At 51.1% G+C, this 14,709-nt stretch overlaps 1 protein-coding gene across 1 annotated transcript in view; it reads left to right on the forward strand.

The window, feature by feature from the left end:
* Nucleotides 1-14,709, forward strand: part of USP34 (ubiquitin specific peptidase 34) — a 2,509,780-nt gene that overhangs the window by 1,612,819 nt on the left and 882,252 nt on the right. Inside the window, exon 55 of the mRNA XM_085612349.1 lies at nucleotides 14,584-14,631. Coding sequence (XP_085468475.1) covers nucleotides 14,584-14,631 — 48 coding nt within the window. The remainder of the gene's footprint in view (nucleotides 1-14,583; nucleotides 14,632-14,709) is intronic.

Genomic DNA, 14,709 nt, shown 5'->3' on the forward strand with positions numbered 1-14,709 from the left:
CCTCTGGCACTACCAAATCAGTACACTTCTGGACCTCTGACTGCTCTGCCAGGAAGAAGAGCTGCTGTGCTGCTGAAAGGACTGCCACTCTGCTTGACTGCTGCTTTGCTGGACTTTACCTTGCTGTGCTCTTACCTTGCTGAGCTGCGCTGCTGCCTGCTGTTCTCCTGCCAGGGTAAGAAGGACTGGACCTAAATCACTTGAAACCCAGGGTGACTACATGGGCTTTCTGGCTTGCCTCCTGTTCCAAGTCTCGGGGATATCAAAGACTAGAACCGCCTGCACCTGGACTCTGCAAGCTGTAAGTCGGCCCTGCTAAGTGGTGCAATCCCAGTCCTGGGCCCTTGGAAGAGAGGCCTAAGGATCTCTACAACCAGAACCCACGCATCCTCATCAGAACTGGCGGCATCTTAGCCTTTGCGTGGGTTGGAACAGGCGCGTCTTCGCCTTTGCGTAGACCGGGAACCGGCACATCTTTGTGTTGTGATCTACCCCGACTACAATTGTGGTTCCTGCTTGGACAGGGTGCATACCACTGCCAACCAGAAACCTAATTTCTAACAGGTACCATATAAAATTCCTGGCTAATGTTGTTATGAATAAAAGTATTGGCCCACCTTTAACTTCCAGAATTATTGATAGCACTAGGTTTATATAGTGTGTGACTTCATTCTCTGTCCAAACCATTTCAGTGTTCAGTTCAAACTTTGAAACCAGTAACCCTTATATTTTACTCAAGTTTCATTGTATATGATCTCTGGAATAAAAGTGCCTTATGAAATTGTGCAATAGAGCTTACCTTGAAATAAAAGTAGACACTTGGATCTGTTTATTCTGTCACGGAGTTAAATTTTGTGTGCAGCTTCTTTTTGTGTATTTATCATAGTCTTGAATTGAGACCAGCCTGTACTCTAGAGCAAAGCACTTTTTCTAGTCATCCTCGTTCATCCTCCTTAGTCCTTAATTTGTCTTATATGTCCTGAGAATTCCAAGTTGACTTTATATGCGACAATCTGTTGGATTTCAAATGGGCCTGAATATAATTGACCATGGTGCGTTAATGTTTTTGGAGGCTTGCATATTTCTTTGCAGCTACGAATGCACACGTAATTTGAAGGAATTTTTCAAATATGTATTTCTTCTGAAATTTCTTTGTAAAATTTGTCATGTTTTATCTTGGACTTTCTTGCATCTGAAGGCCTCTTCAAGGATTTTTTACATTAGCCTCCTTTTTTAATTCGGGTTGTGATCATTCTTCATGCAGTGATTAATATTTTATGCTGACGGTGGGGATTGAAGTGTATCAAGTCTTTTCTGACTCCTTCTATTTTGTGTCTGAACCTGTTCGGGGGGGGGCGGGGGGGGGGTCACAAGGCAGGCAGGGTTTACTGGCCTTTTTACAACTGGTGTCCAGGGATCTATCCTAATGTGACTCTACAAACTGGGCCAGTTACATCCCTAACACAGTAGACTTCCAGGGTAGGGAGAGTGGTCAGTCTGAGGCAGGGGTCTCCAACCTTTACTGTTGTAAGAGCTACTTCTGATCAGTGAAAATCGTCGTGAGCTATTAAAGGCCAAGCAACTTGCGCATTTTTCAGAGACACCTCCCACATCCTCATTCCTTGTCTTAAGCCTAATTTCTTTGTGCCTATTCTGTGGTTTGAACAAGATACATAGACCTATGGAGCTGTTCAAAGCTGTCAGCAGACTGAAAATTATAACATAATTAACTGTATATCTGTCTCACAGCTCATTCACCACACTGCTACGCACTGTGTCCCATAGCATGATAACGATAATTGCATCTTGGTGTTAATCAGGTAAGACAAGGAAATACTTCCCACATAGGATCACAAACCAAAGAAAACACTTTGAACCACCCACCCTACACTTGCCATAGCTTGCTGACCATGTAGGTAAGTGCTTTAGTGCCACACATTTGTAAGCGGTATAAAAATGCTGCAACAGAAGGCTTCCCTTTTCTTCATTATCAAAAAAAGTAAAACAAAGGGAGAAAAGTTATGTTAGTAATAATACATATGATTTTCTTTCATGTCTGGGCCTTTGCAGACTATTGGAACAACAAATGGAAGATATTTGGAAAGGTGACAATCTTACTTTCATTATAAAGCACTTCACTTAGTTCAATAACACATGCTTTAACGCTGCAAAGTCAATTTTCGGGAAATGCATAGTTCTGCAATGTTCAGCAACAGACTGTGCTAAGCTTTGCACTCGCTGCACAGTACTCTTCTACTTCTAGTAATAATATATCTGAAAGAAACAAGTTAGTTAGATTCCTCACCTTAGAATATCCCCAGGCGTCAGGCTGGATCCGGAAAGATTTTTCGTCAGCAATACCCCTTGCGCGTCGCTAGGCGTCGTCTGCGGCTCCGCGTCCGTCGTCGGCGTCGTGCGCCGGAATGACGTTGTCGGAGTACTTAGACGCCGCCCTCGCACGCTGACGTCAGTTCTTCTTTTTTCCGCGCCAGACAGCGCCGATCCGGGAAGAGCTTACCCCTTAGTCAATTTTTGACTAAAACTTTTTGACTCTTTTTGGTCTTTGTCGACTCGACTTTGGTGCCGGTAGGATGCCTGGATTTAAGGCCTGTGACGCCTGTCAGCGCCTGATGTCGGTGACGGATCACCATCGCTGGTGCCTTTACTGCCTGGGGGCCGACCACGACGCGGAGTCGTGCCCCGACTGTCAGGCCTTGACCTCGAAGGCTAGGCGGGAGCGGTCCCGTAAGCTTCTCGAGCTTCGGCACTCGGCTCCACACCGCTCACGGTCCAGGAGGAGGTCCAAGGACCGGTCGCGGAGCCGCAGTCATCATCATCTCTCGCCGGGCTCAAAGTCTTCGGGTAAGTCGAAGCGATCCAAGAAGTCCAAGAGGCGGCACCGCTCTTCGGACTCCCCTCGCCGGTCGCGCGACTCGGCCGAGGGTCAGAGTGGGACCACCCCCGCGGTTCTGCCGGAGCCGCAGGAGCCGTGTCCGTCTCCACACCCGCCGGTCCCTGGGACTGACGCGACTCCGGCGGAGGTCTGTGCCTTCCTCTCGGCCATGAGGGGCCTGGCTCCGCCGTCGACGCCTGCCGGCGCGCCTTCGGGCCCCGTGGGCTGGACTGGGCGACCTCGCGTGCCGGCGGCTCCGGCCTCGGCGCCGACTTCGGTCCCGACGCCGCAGGTCCCCGAGAGATCCAGCCCTGGATCTCTGTCGGCGCCGGTCGACCTCACGACGCCTCCTCCGCCGGCGCCGACACCGGTTCCACCTCCGGCGCCGTCTCCGGATGACGCCATTCCCCGGTTTAGTCCCTGTCCGGACCCGACGCCGGCACGGCACCGCAACCGACGCCGATGGATGAACGTTTCACCTACCGTCAGACTCCGATTGTTCCTCCTGTTTATCAGGAATCGGATGACGGGGGCGACTGGGAGGGGTCTGAGGACCCTATGGCCCTCCAGGGTCAACTTGCACAGGACTGGGCTGACGAACGGGGGGATGCCAGTGGTCTGGACACTTCGCCGGACGCTGGCTTCATCTCTCCTCCGACTGTGGCTTCGGAGGAAGGTGCAGCTTTTTCCGTGGTGCTGCGCAAGGCGGCCGAAGCCCTGGGGCTCGAGTTGCCTGCTGTGGCCGTGAGGACTAATATCCTCACAGAGGTGCTTCAACCGTCAGCAAGCTCCACAGAGCCTCTGCTGCAGTTCAATGAGGCCCTCGTCGACGTTCTGCAGGGCACTTGGTCCAAGCCCTCCACAGTTCCTCCTGTGGATCGGAACGTGACCCGGCGCCACGGCCCTGCTCCGGGCGACCCCAGTTTCCTGTCCCAACACCCCACCCCTGAGAGCCTGGTTATCCAGGCCTCCACTTCCCAATCCTCCTTTCCGTCCGCTCTTCCGGATCGGGAATCCAAGAGGCTGGAACAGTTCGGCAACAAACTGTTCTCTTCCCTGAGTTTGGGCCTGCGGTCTTTGAACACCGCTTGCCTCTTGGACCGTTTCTCCCACTCTCTGTGGGATACAGTGGAGGACGTGCTGCCACTGTGTCCGGTGGAGGCCCGGACACGTCTCTCCCAGGCACTTGCTGACGGGCGAGATGCAGCGCGACATGCCATACGGTGTGGACTTTACACCACGGTGGCGCTCCGGCGCCACGCCTGGCTGAGGTCCACGTCTTTTTCGGGGGATGTCCAGAGTACCCTCATGGATATGCCCTTTGATGGCGCTCGGCTTTTTGGTGAGAAGGCGAATAGTGCGCTGGCTCGTTTTAAGGACTCCCGGGCTACGGCCACGTCCTTGGGTCTCTCGGCCCCACGGCCGCACGCTTCTGCCTTTCGCCCCTTTCGTGGCCAAGGAAGGGGCGCCTCCTCACGCCCGCCTAGCCACCGGCCGCAGAACCAACCTGCACGCGGTCGCGGACGTGGGTTCCGCCGTGGCGGTTCTAGAGGACAACATGCCGGTCAGTCCTCATCCACCCCGGCAGCATCTGCCTCAAAGCCTTCCTAGTCCGAGCTTTCAGGCCCATTCCACGCCAGTGGGCGGCAGAGTTCGCCATCACCTGCTCCACTGGCGCTCCATCACTTCGGACAGGTGGGTGCTGCAAATGGTCCGAAGGGGCTACTCCCTCCCTGTAGGAGAGTAGGGTCTGCTTTCTATGTTCACCCCCACTTTTTGCTTTTGCTTTACTGGTTTTCGACTTGGATGTGGCTGTGGGCCTGCTAATCAGACCCACAGCCCTGCTGTTCTCTCTCTAAATTAATACTATGTACTTTAGGTGCATAACCCATTTGGATAGGATCACCTTATTGGCCCCTGTACATTGTACCCTAGGTACCCAGGGCATAGGTGTACCCTAGGCCTACCAGGGGCTGCAGCATGTATTATGCCACCCCTGGCCTGGCCTTCCATTTTGACACAACTGGCTGATCACTCAGCTGGGGCAAGGTCGTGTAATCACCCCTTGCTTAGGTGTAGTATCCCTATACCTAACTTACATATAGACACATGTGTACCTATCAGTCACTCCTATGGCAGGCCTTGACAATCCTGGAGGCAGAGTGCTTGGTAACATGTGAGATGGTGCTCTAGCATGAGCTGAGCCTGTCTGCAGCTTTCGGAACCTTGTCCTTATAGCTGTTCTATGATATAGCCTACCATATTCTCTTAAAGTGCCTTATAATCTTAGACGGTTATGGTAACTATGGTTTGGCTTTATCGAAACATGTCGTGTAAGGTGTCTAACACTGTGGAATAATACCCCCATGCCATTTCTGGACATGAGAATATTATTCCCCCCTTCTAGAGGGAAAGACATGTTAAAATCATACTTCAACTGTTAGCCTCTGACCAAAGCCTCAGCATCACAAAATGGATGCTGCTGCCACGACACAAGTCTGACCTCCTGCAGCTGGGAGTGATCCCAGCCAGGGAGGCCTGGACAATAGGTTTCCTGCTTGGGGAGGTGCTAGCACCTCCCCAGACAGCCTTTAGTGTATTGGGGCAGGGTGGGCTGAAAGGAATGAGACATGCCTGGGGCACACAAGGTGTTCCTTGCATAGTCCAGTTCAAACCGGCGCTAGGGCACTCCAGCCCCAGCTCTGGCGCGAAACTGGACAAAGGGAAGTGGGTGTAACCACCCCCTCCCAGGTCCCACCCATAAGGCGTGACCTAGCAGGTATCCCAGCCCCCCCAGATTAGTATAAGAGTGGGAGTTGGGCCTCAAGACTTTAGATTATCCTGAACCTGCAAAACTGAACAGAAACTCTGGACCTTCGACATTCGACGAAAGAAGAAGACTGAAGAATCTCCCTTGTAGCCAAGGAGTGGCTACCCTGTGCAAACAGGCACCATCAAGAGACTACCCTTTGCTTTGCCCACGTTCTACGAGGAACCGACTGCAGAGCCCGACCAGAGCCTTGACTTCCAGACTTCTCCGACCCTGATCCACATCGACAGCAAAGCTGAGATCCGTGGAGGCGACGAGCGACGTGGGACCGGCTACCTGGGAAAAGTGGCTAGTAACTTAAAGCGCAGCTTCTGAGGTACCCTCGAAGTTGTGCACCGGGGATTGAGAAGCCCCAACCCCAAGCACCATCTGCACCGAAGATCAGCCCCCCACACTCCACGAGTCCTGCGTGGGGCCCTTCAGCATTTTCCTGCTTGCCGCGTCTGTCCGGTTGCTTGCCCGCTGGCTAGTGGCCTTTGTGACGACGCTCCCTGAAATCTTCTGCGCTGGTTTGGCTCCTCCAGACTGGCTCCCGCTTCTCTGCAAAGAAGAAGCACCCCAGACCTTCCTGGTCTGCACCAGAAGCAAGTCCTTCGTTCTTCGTGGGTTCCGCTTGCCAAGGCTTGGTGAGTCCTAGTCCAACTTCGACGCCGCCGACAGCAAGAGCCTTCGTGGGACAGCTCGCCTCCTGGTCCTGGTCGTTCTCGACGCTTCCTGGTCCTCCTGGCTGCAGCGACAAGCTTCACCTTCACCTGCAATCTTCACGACATCGCCTGGTTCCTTCCTGGTTCCACGTGGTCACTGGCTAGTGACCTTGACTCTGTCCCTTCTGCTTGCAGGTTTCTTCTCTTCTTGATCCCAGCCTTGGGATCCACTGGACACTCTTCACTGACTGCCTGTCAGCATCTTTCTTCAGGCATCCATAGGAGTCGACGACGAAAACGACGCATCTTCACCCCTATGCACCCGCAGCCTGTGGGCTAGGTAACTTGGGTACTCCGGTGCTCATCAGGATAGTGACTATCCTAGTGTCTAGTTTTCAAGTCTCAACTTCCTAGCTACTCCGGAAGTGTCCTAAATCTACCGTTTTCTAAACTGTACTATTGCTATTGACTTTTACGCATTACGCGTGAGTGTTTCCACTCTGCACACGAATCCCGTGGGCCTCCCACTTCCTAACTAACGCTAGTGTAGTGTAGCCCCAGCGATTCCCTAGGTCTAGGCCTATCCTATTTCCGTGACAGTGGTTCTTATACCACTTACTTAGTATATGGTTTGCGTGGCCCCTAGGGCCTAACTGTATTACTTACCTGTGTGACTTAATGCATGCTTAAATAAGACTGTGTTGTACTTACCTCTAATCTCATAAAGAGTGCTGAGGGTTTGCTTAGAATAAATACACTTTATTTTATATATATCTGTTGTGGTGTCCTTTCATTTGGTATTCAAGGGATTATATATGGTATCACAGCTGGCTTCACATGCCATTCAGAGTTTAGCCTAAGACTGCTCTTGTCCATGCTACCACTAGGATAGCTGGTCTATAAGGTTGACTTTACAACCAATCACCATAAGGGTATTTGGACTGATATAAGGTGTACACTAGAACTAGTGACATCATACATCAGGCCAACTTCTCACACTCCCCTTCGAGACGACCCCTCCAGCCATGCCACCGCAGTGCCACCATATATCGGAGGATCACTTGAATCTTCTGCGGGAGGAAGTTACGGCCCTCTTGGCCAAAGAGACCGTCGAGCGCGTTCCTGGTCCAGAAGTAGGCCGTGGTTGCTATTCCCACTACGTTCTGGTTCCCAATAAGGGCAAAGGGGGCCTACGCCCTATCTTGGACCTCAGGAGCGTCAACACCTTCCTCCGAAAGGAACGGTTCTATATGCTAACTTTAGCTCAGGTTCTTACTGCCCTCGACCCTGGAGACTGGATGGTAGCATTGGACTTGCAGGACGCCTATTTTCACATCCCCGTCCTGCCGGCCCACCGGCGTTACCTGCGGTTCACGGTGGGTCAGGAGCACTTTCAGTTTACCGTGCTCCCCTTCGGCCTCACCAGTGCCCCTCGGGTGTTCACGAAAGTGATGGCGGTGGTCGCAGCTCATCTGCGCAGATCGGGGGTTCCAGTCTTCCCCTATCTCGACGACTGGCTGTTGAAGGCGGGCTCGCCCCAGCAAGTAGTCTCCCACCTCCAGACTACGGCCGACCTCCTGCATTTGCTGGGGTTCTCCATCAACGTGCCAAAGTTACACCTGAGCCCCTCCCAGAAGCTCCTCTTCATCGGAGCAGTTCTCGATTCGGCGCTGTTCCGGACTTATCCTCCGGAACAGCGGGTCCAGGATATTCAGGATCTGTTTCCCATCTTTCGGCCTCTGTCCTGGGTTTCGGTCAGGTTGGTGCTGCGGCTTCTGGGGCTGATGGCCTCCTGCATCCTGTTGGTGCATTACGCCAGGTGGCGAATGCGGGATCTGCAGTGGGACCTGAAGTTTCAGTGGGCCCAGCATCGAGGCAACCTGTCCGACCATGTCTTGATCTCGGAGGGCACTGCGAAACAGTTGCAGTGGTGGCTCACGGACCGCGATTGGTTCAGCGGCAGATGCCTCTCCCTACCCCAACCGGAGCACATAGTAGTGACGGACGCGTCCCTCCTGGGATGGGGGGGCCACATGGGAGAGGCGGAGATCAGAGGACTCTGGTCTCCAGCGGAGTCTCAACTCCATATCAACCTTTTGGAGCTGAGAGCGATCCGGCTTGCACTGAAAGCCTTCCTTCCCTCTGTCCGTGGAAGTGTTGTGCAGGTGTTCACGGACAACAGCACCGCCATGTGGTATTGCAACAAACAGGGCGGGGTGGGGTCGTGGACCCTTTGTCAGGAGGCTCTGCGCCTCTGGACCTGGCTGGCACACCAGGGCGTCACCCTGGTGGTTCAACATCTGGCGGGCTCTCTGAACGCCAGAGCAGACGAACTCAGCCGCCGGTGCATGATGGATCACGAATGGCGTCTGAACTCGGACGTGGCGCAAGGTCTCTTTCTGCAGTGGGGAGAGCCTTGGTTAGATCTATTCGCCACCGAAGAGAACGCGCAATGTCAGCAGTTCTGCGCATTGGAATTTCCAAGGCAGCACTCGCTCGGAGACGCTTTTCGTCGCAAGTGGAGTTGCGGTCTGTTGTACGCCTTTCTGCCTATACCACTTCTGCCCAGAGTGCTGAAGAAGATCAGGCGCGACCGGGCCCAAGTTATCTTAGTGGCTCCGGATTGGGCACAAAGGATCTGGTATCCCGAGCTACTCAGTCTGTCAATCGATCCTCCGATACGACTGCCTCTTCAGGAGGACCTTCTGTCGCAGCAGCAGGGGACGGTCCTCCACCCGAACCTGTCCAGCCTCCACCTCCATGCGTGGAGATTGAGCGGCGGCAGTTGATGCCATTTGACTTGCCTCCTGAAGTCTGTGATGTCATTCTGACAGCCAGGCGTCCCTCCACAAAGATGGTATACGCCTGCCGGTGGAGCAAATTTGTGGCATGGTGCACAGCAAAGGCTGTGGATCCCCTTTCCGCCCCTCTTTCTGAGGTTCTACTCTTTCTTCTTTCTTTGGCCCAGCAGGGCTCTACTCTGGGCACCTTGAATGGTTATCTTGCTGCAATCTCTGCCTTCTTACGGCTTCCTGATCAGCCTTCTCTTTTCAAGTCCCCTGTTGTTTCACGTTTTCTGAAAGGCATTCCTCACATGTTCCCTCCTGTCCCCTTCGTAATGCCTCAGTGGGACTTGAATCTTGTTCTGACCTTTCTGATGTGCGCTCCTTTTGAGCCTCTTCACAATTGTCCCATTCGTCTTCTGACCCTAAAAAACTGCTTTCCTGGTAGCTATCACCTCGGCTAGACGGGTGAGTGAGCTCCAGGCTTTGTCATCTAAGCCTCCCTTTATTTCTGTTCATCCGGACAAGGTTGTCCTCCGGCCTCGTCCTTCTTGTCTACCGAAAGTGGTGACCCCATTTCATCTCGGGCAAACTGTCATGTTGCCCACCTTCTTTCCGCCTCCGCATCCTTCAAAAGAGGAAGAGAGGCTCCACCGTCTGGACCCAAAACGGGCGCTGTCCTTGAATTTGGACCACACCAAACAGTTCCTGGTGGACGACCAACTTTTTGTTGGATACGTAGGAGCTAAGAAGGGGAAAGCGGTACACAAACGGACCATCTCGCGGTGGGTCGTGTTGTGTATTAAAATGTGTTACTCCTTGGCAAGGAAGGACCCTCCTGTTGGGTTGAGGGCCCATTCCACCCTGGCCACAGCGGCTACTGCTGCCCTGGGTCGGGGAGTTCCCTTGCGGGACATCTGTCAGGCGGCGACGTGGGCTTCACTGCACACGTTTGCCAAGCACTATTGCCTGGACAGCCAAGTCCGGAGAGACGGCTTCTTTGGCCGTTCTGTTCTCCAGGACTTTCTGGTGTGATCTTGGTTCGCAGACCCACCACCGGGGTTGGTATTGCTGGGGTATCTATTCTAAGGTGAGGAATCTAACTAACGTATTTCTTTCAGATGAACAAGTTACTTACCTTCGGTAACGATGTATCTGTAAGAAACATTAGTTAGATAGATTCCTCACCGACCCACCCATCCTCCCCGTCCTGGGAACTGACATCTAGGGTTAAGGCTATCCTTTTCAGGGCCCTAGATTTTTTGGCATCCGTGTCGGTCTCTTGCATGGCTCTGCGTTCCTGGCGCGGAAAGCTATGTACAAGAACTGACGTCAGCGCGCGAGGGCGGCGTCTAAGTACTCCGACGACGTCATTCCGGCGCACGACACCGATGACGGACGCGGAGCCGCAGACGACGCCTAGCGACGCGCAAGGGGTATTGCTGACGAAAAATCTTTCCGGATCCAGCCTGAGGCCTGGGGATATTCTAAGGTGAGTAATCTAACTAATGTTTCTTACAGATACATCGTTACCGAAGGTAAGTAACTTGTTCATTAGCATTAAGCACATGGCAATGTCCCTGAGCACATACCTCAATAAACAGAAAGTTCCATGATTAACTACTCTAATATACAGATCAAATTTATTCAAACTCACACATCATGAAAATTTGAAAAGGCTCTATAAACAAGTGAGCATGAATTTGTTCCTTAAAACAAATGTTAAATCTGATCACACCTCGTGCATGCAGACACTCCAGATATCTATTGAACTCACCAGCCTGCTTTCCTCCTACATAGGCTATGAGTTTCTTAAACACCTCAAAAACCAAGCCATATAAAGACAGAACATCAATGGGATCAAAGTGCATGGGTAAAGTCAGGTAAGGACTAATGAGCCTTGCCCAGACAATTCCCACGCAAGAAAAAATTGCATCATCTCAGACTCAGCCACTAAAATTGTAAACAGAAGCTGCCTGTATTAAACGCACACTAGTATAGAAGTACTCAACAAATCAAATTGTTTTGCATAGCTTTTCCAAAACACAGCTCCGTGTCACACAAGCAGAGCTGCCTTGACACAAAGGAAGAGTGTGGGAGACGAGAGGCTGGGAGTGACAGGACTGGACAGAGACGTGAAGAGCCTGTTTTGGGAGGATCAGATCAGTGCATGTTATGCCTTTTGATTTTAACATCGGCTGACACTGAGCTTTAAAATTGAAAGAAGACATAATAAAGCACAGTGGCAGCCGATGTTAAAATCAAAGAGCCTTGCATGCACTGAGCTGCTTTTATTGATTGCAACTTGAAGGCAAATTTAAAGCGTGCTGTAGTCCGTGAAAGCAGTTCACGGCAGGGAAGCACTTTTGATTTTAACATTGGCCTCCACCGTGGTAGCAGCTCAGTGCCTGCAAGGACCTTCGATTTTAAGGTCGGCTGCCACCGCGCTTTGTTACTGAAGGCAGATGTAAAGCGCAGTGGCAGCCGATGTTAAAATCAAAGGCCTTAAGGCAGCCTAAACAACGAAGCCACCTAGTAATGAGGAGGTGGGACAGCGTTTCCTTACAGGCCCTTGATAGCCCTTGGCTGGGGGAGGGGGCATGGGCGTTTCAGGCAGAAAGTTGGTGTTAGTGTACCTCCGTAGTGACCAGCAGGTCAGATTCAACTGTCCATCCAATGCAGCCCCCCACCGCAGACATGCAGTGCCAGCCCTTTCCAAGGCAACAGGGATGAGTGCCCGAACTCTGTCAGCAGAGGCCACACCCCAGCCTTTCTGGAACACATGCACACCCACCCATGTGCGACCCAAACATTCAGTAGCAGAGAAGCTGCGCAACCCTATCTACGAGCAGCAGAAATGGTCTCCTTTGCTCCTCGCCCTATTACGCAGACACACTTCACCCCCAGCCGAGGGCAGAGCGGGAGGCAACATTCCGGCCCCCAACACTCACAGCAGAGACAACACGCCACAATGGATGCAGGGGGTGCTTGAAACGCATTTTAAACGTCAGGTTAGGCCCAGACTGTTTACAACACAGACCAGTAGGGCTGACTCAGGCTTCCATCTTGTAAGTGGTGCGCATCGTGCCCCAGGCGTCTGAAAGAAACACGTTAGTTAGATTCCAGATTCCTTACCTTAGAATATCCCCAGGCGTCAGGCTGGATCCGGAAAGATTTTTCGTCAGCAATACCCTTGCGCGTCGCTAGGTGGCGTCTGCGGCTCCGCGTCCGTCATCGGCGTCGTGATCGCCGGGATGACGTCGTCGGAGTACTTAGACGCCACCCTCGCGCGCGGACGTCAGTTCTTCTTTTATCCGCGCCGGTAAGCACAGATCCGGGAAGAGCATTCCCTTTAGTCACTTTTTAACTAAACTTTTTGAACTTTTTTGATTCATCTTTCGAGTCGACCTCGACTCCTGGTGCCGGTAGGGATGCCCGGTTTCAAGCCGTGCGACGCCTGTCACCGACTGATGTTGGTTACGGATCACCACCGTCGGTGTCTCTACTGCCTTGGGGCCGACCATGATGCCGAGTCGTGGTCCGACTGTCGGGCCTTGACCCCGAAGGCTAGGCGGGAGCGGTCCCGCAAGCTCCTCGAGGGCCGGCAGTCTGCTCCGCGCCCCTCGAGGTCCCCGTCGAGGAGGAGGTCAATGGACCGGTCGCGGAGCCACAGCCATCACTGCTCGTCGGGTTCGAAGTCCCCACATTCAGGTAAGTCGAGGCACAGTAAGAAGAAGTCGAAGAAGTGACATCGCTCTTCTGACTCTTGTTTCTTTCAGATTCACAAGTTACTTAGCTTTGGTAACGATATATCTGTAAGAAACATTAGTAGTGATAGATTCCTTACCGCCCCACCCATCCTCCCTGTTCTGCGAACTGATTTCTAGGGTTAAGGTCATCCCTTTCAGGGCCCTAGTTTCAAGGCACCAGTGATCAGTTTCTTGCATAGCTCCGCGTTCCTGGCGCAGAAAGTCGTGTACAGAACTGATGTCAGCGTGCGTTGGTACGTCTAAGTAGCTCTAGCCACGTCATCTCTGCGAGAACGATGCCAACGACGCACGCGGAGCCGCACGACGACGCCTACCGACGCGCAGGGGTACGGCTGACGAAAACTTTCCGGATCCAGTCTGACACCTGTGGGCAATTCTAAGGTAAGGAATTTATCACTGCTAATGTTTCTTACAGATATATCGTTACTGAAGGTAAGTAACTTGTGCATCTGACCTTGGTTATTTATATAGCAATATATTTAAAATCATCGCTTTCACTGTAGCCAGGTAAATCACTTTAGTCTCTGGTTAAACTGGAAAGTTAATTGATTTGGTGTCATTTGATTCACAGGCCAGGAATTCTCCATTTAAATAACTATCATGCAGATTCCTTGGAAATTTCAAACATATTAAGTGTATGATGGGATGTTCTGCCTGCAAAGATGCCAGTTCCTCTTCACTTGATCCCACAGTGGCCATTTATGATTCCCTCCCTTATTAACCATTATGCCACATCACCAGTCAAATGGAATGAGTGGAACGTCAGCTCTGTCTAGTGCCACACTACACCTAAAATTTGGTATTCAAGAATATATTTTTTCCCATGCTGCTGTCTCCAAGTAAAGCATCTACCAGCTTCTTTAACTGGAGCTCGGCATGGTACCCCATTCAGAATGTTAAACCTAATGTGCAATCATTGGAGTCAAATGTTTTTTTCTGTATTGAGCAATATTATTGTCAAAGCGCCTTCAATTACCAGACTTTGCTGATTTGTTATAGAGACGATGTATGTTGATTTGGGTGGATTAAAACCACTGTGACCACATTGGAGCAATGTCTTTGTCACTGCTAGCCAGATGATTTGAAAGCGATCTACACTTTTTTATTATCCTCATCAGGCACCATCTTTCTGTCATCATCATAGAAGTACCTGTTTATCAATGTTAATTTGTAACTACTGCTTTTCTAATTGAGTCCTTGATCATCTCCTTTGTCTGATAAAACCAGTATTCAATTCTCCAGCCTTGTATGAAGACACCCATTCATAGATTCATCTCAGGATTTCCTCCTCCTTTTTGACTGCATTGAGCTACTACATTTAAATTAATTAAGAATAGAGTATTTCTTATATTTGTGCATGTTACCACACCCATTTAAGGTTAGTTTGAATAGGTTCAGATAATTTTCAGGGGACAGTGAAGAGCATAAAGGCTTTACCATAAGTGCTTGACGTATTTTCTTACCATGATTCTACATCTTGTTTTCATTTAATCATGCTGCTTTTCCTGAGTCCTATTTAATTCAGCTAAGCTAGTTCTGTGACGTATTGGGGATCCCTAAAGAATTTGTGATTGATTTTTATCCATTTGAAAGTTTCTGTGCTCTGGCAAATCTAATTTGATTAACATGAGTACCCTAAATAAGTATTTTTGTTTACTTTTAGCTCAGCACTTCGTTTGTCCTGGAAACATTTATCCACTCCAAAGAAAAGGTATAATTCCAATTGTTTCTTCTATTTCTAGCTAGGTGGTTTATACTGCACTGCAGAAACGGTTTAACATTATAATTT

Source organism: Triturus cristatus, chromosome 6 (genome assembly GCF_964204655.1).
Source record: "Triturus cristatus chromosome 6, aTriCri1.1, whole genome shotgun sequence".
Lineage (NCBI taxonomy): Eukaryota > Metazoa > Chordata > Amphibia > Caudata > Salamandridae > Triturus > Triturus cristatus.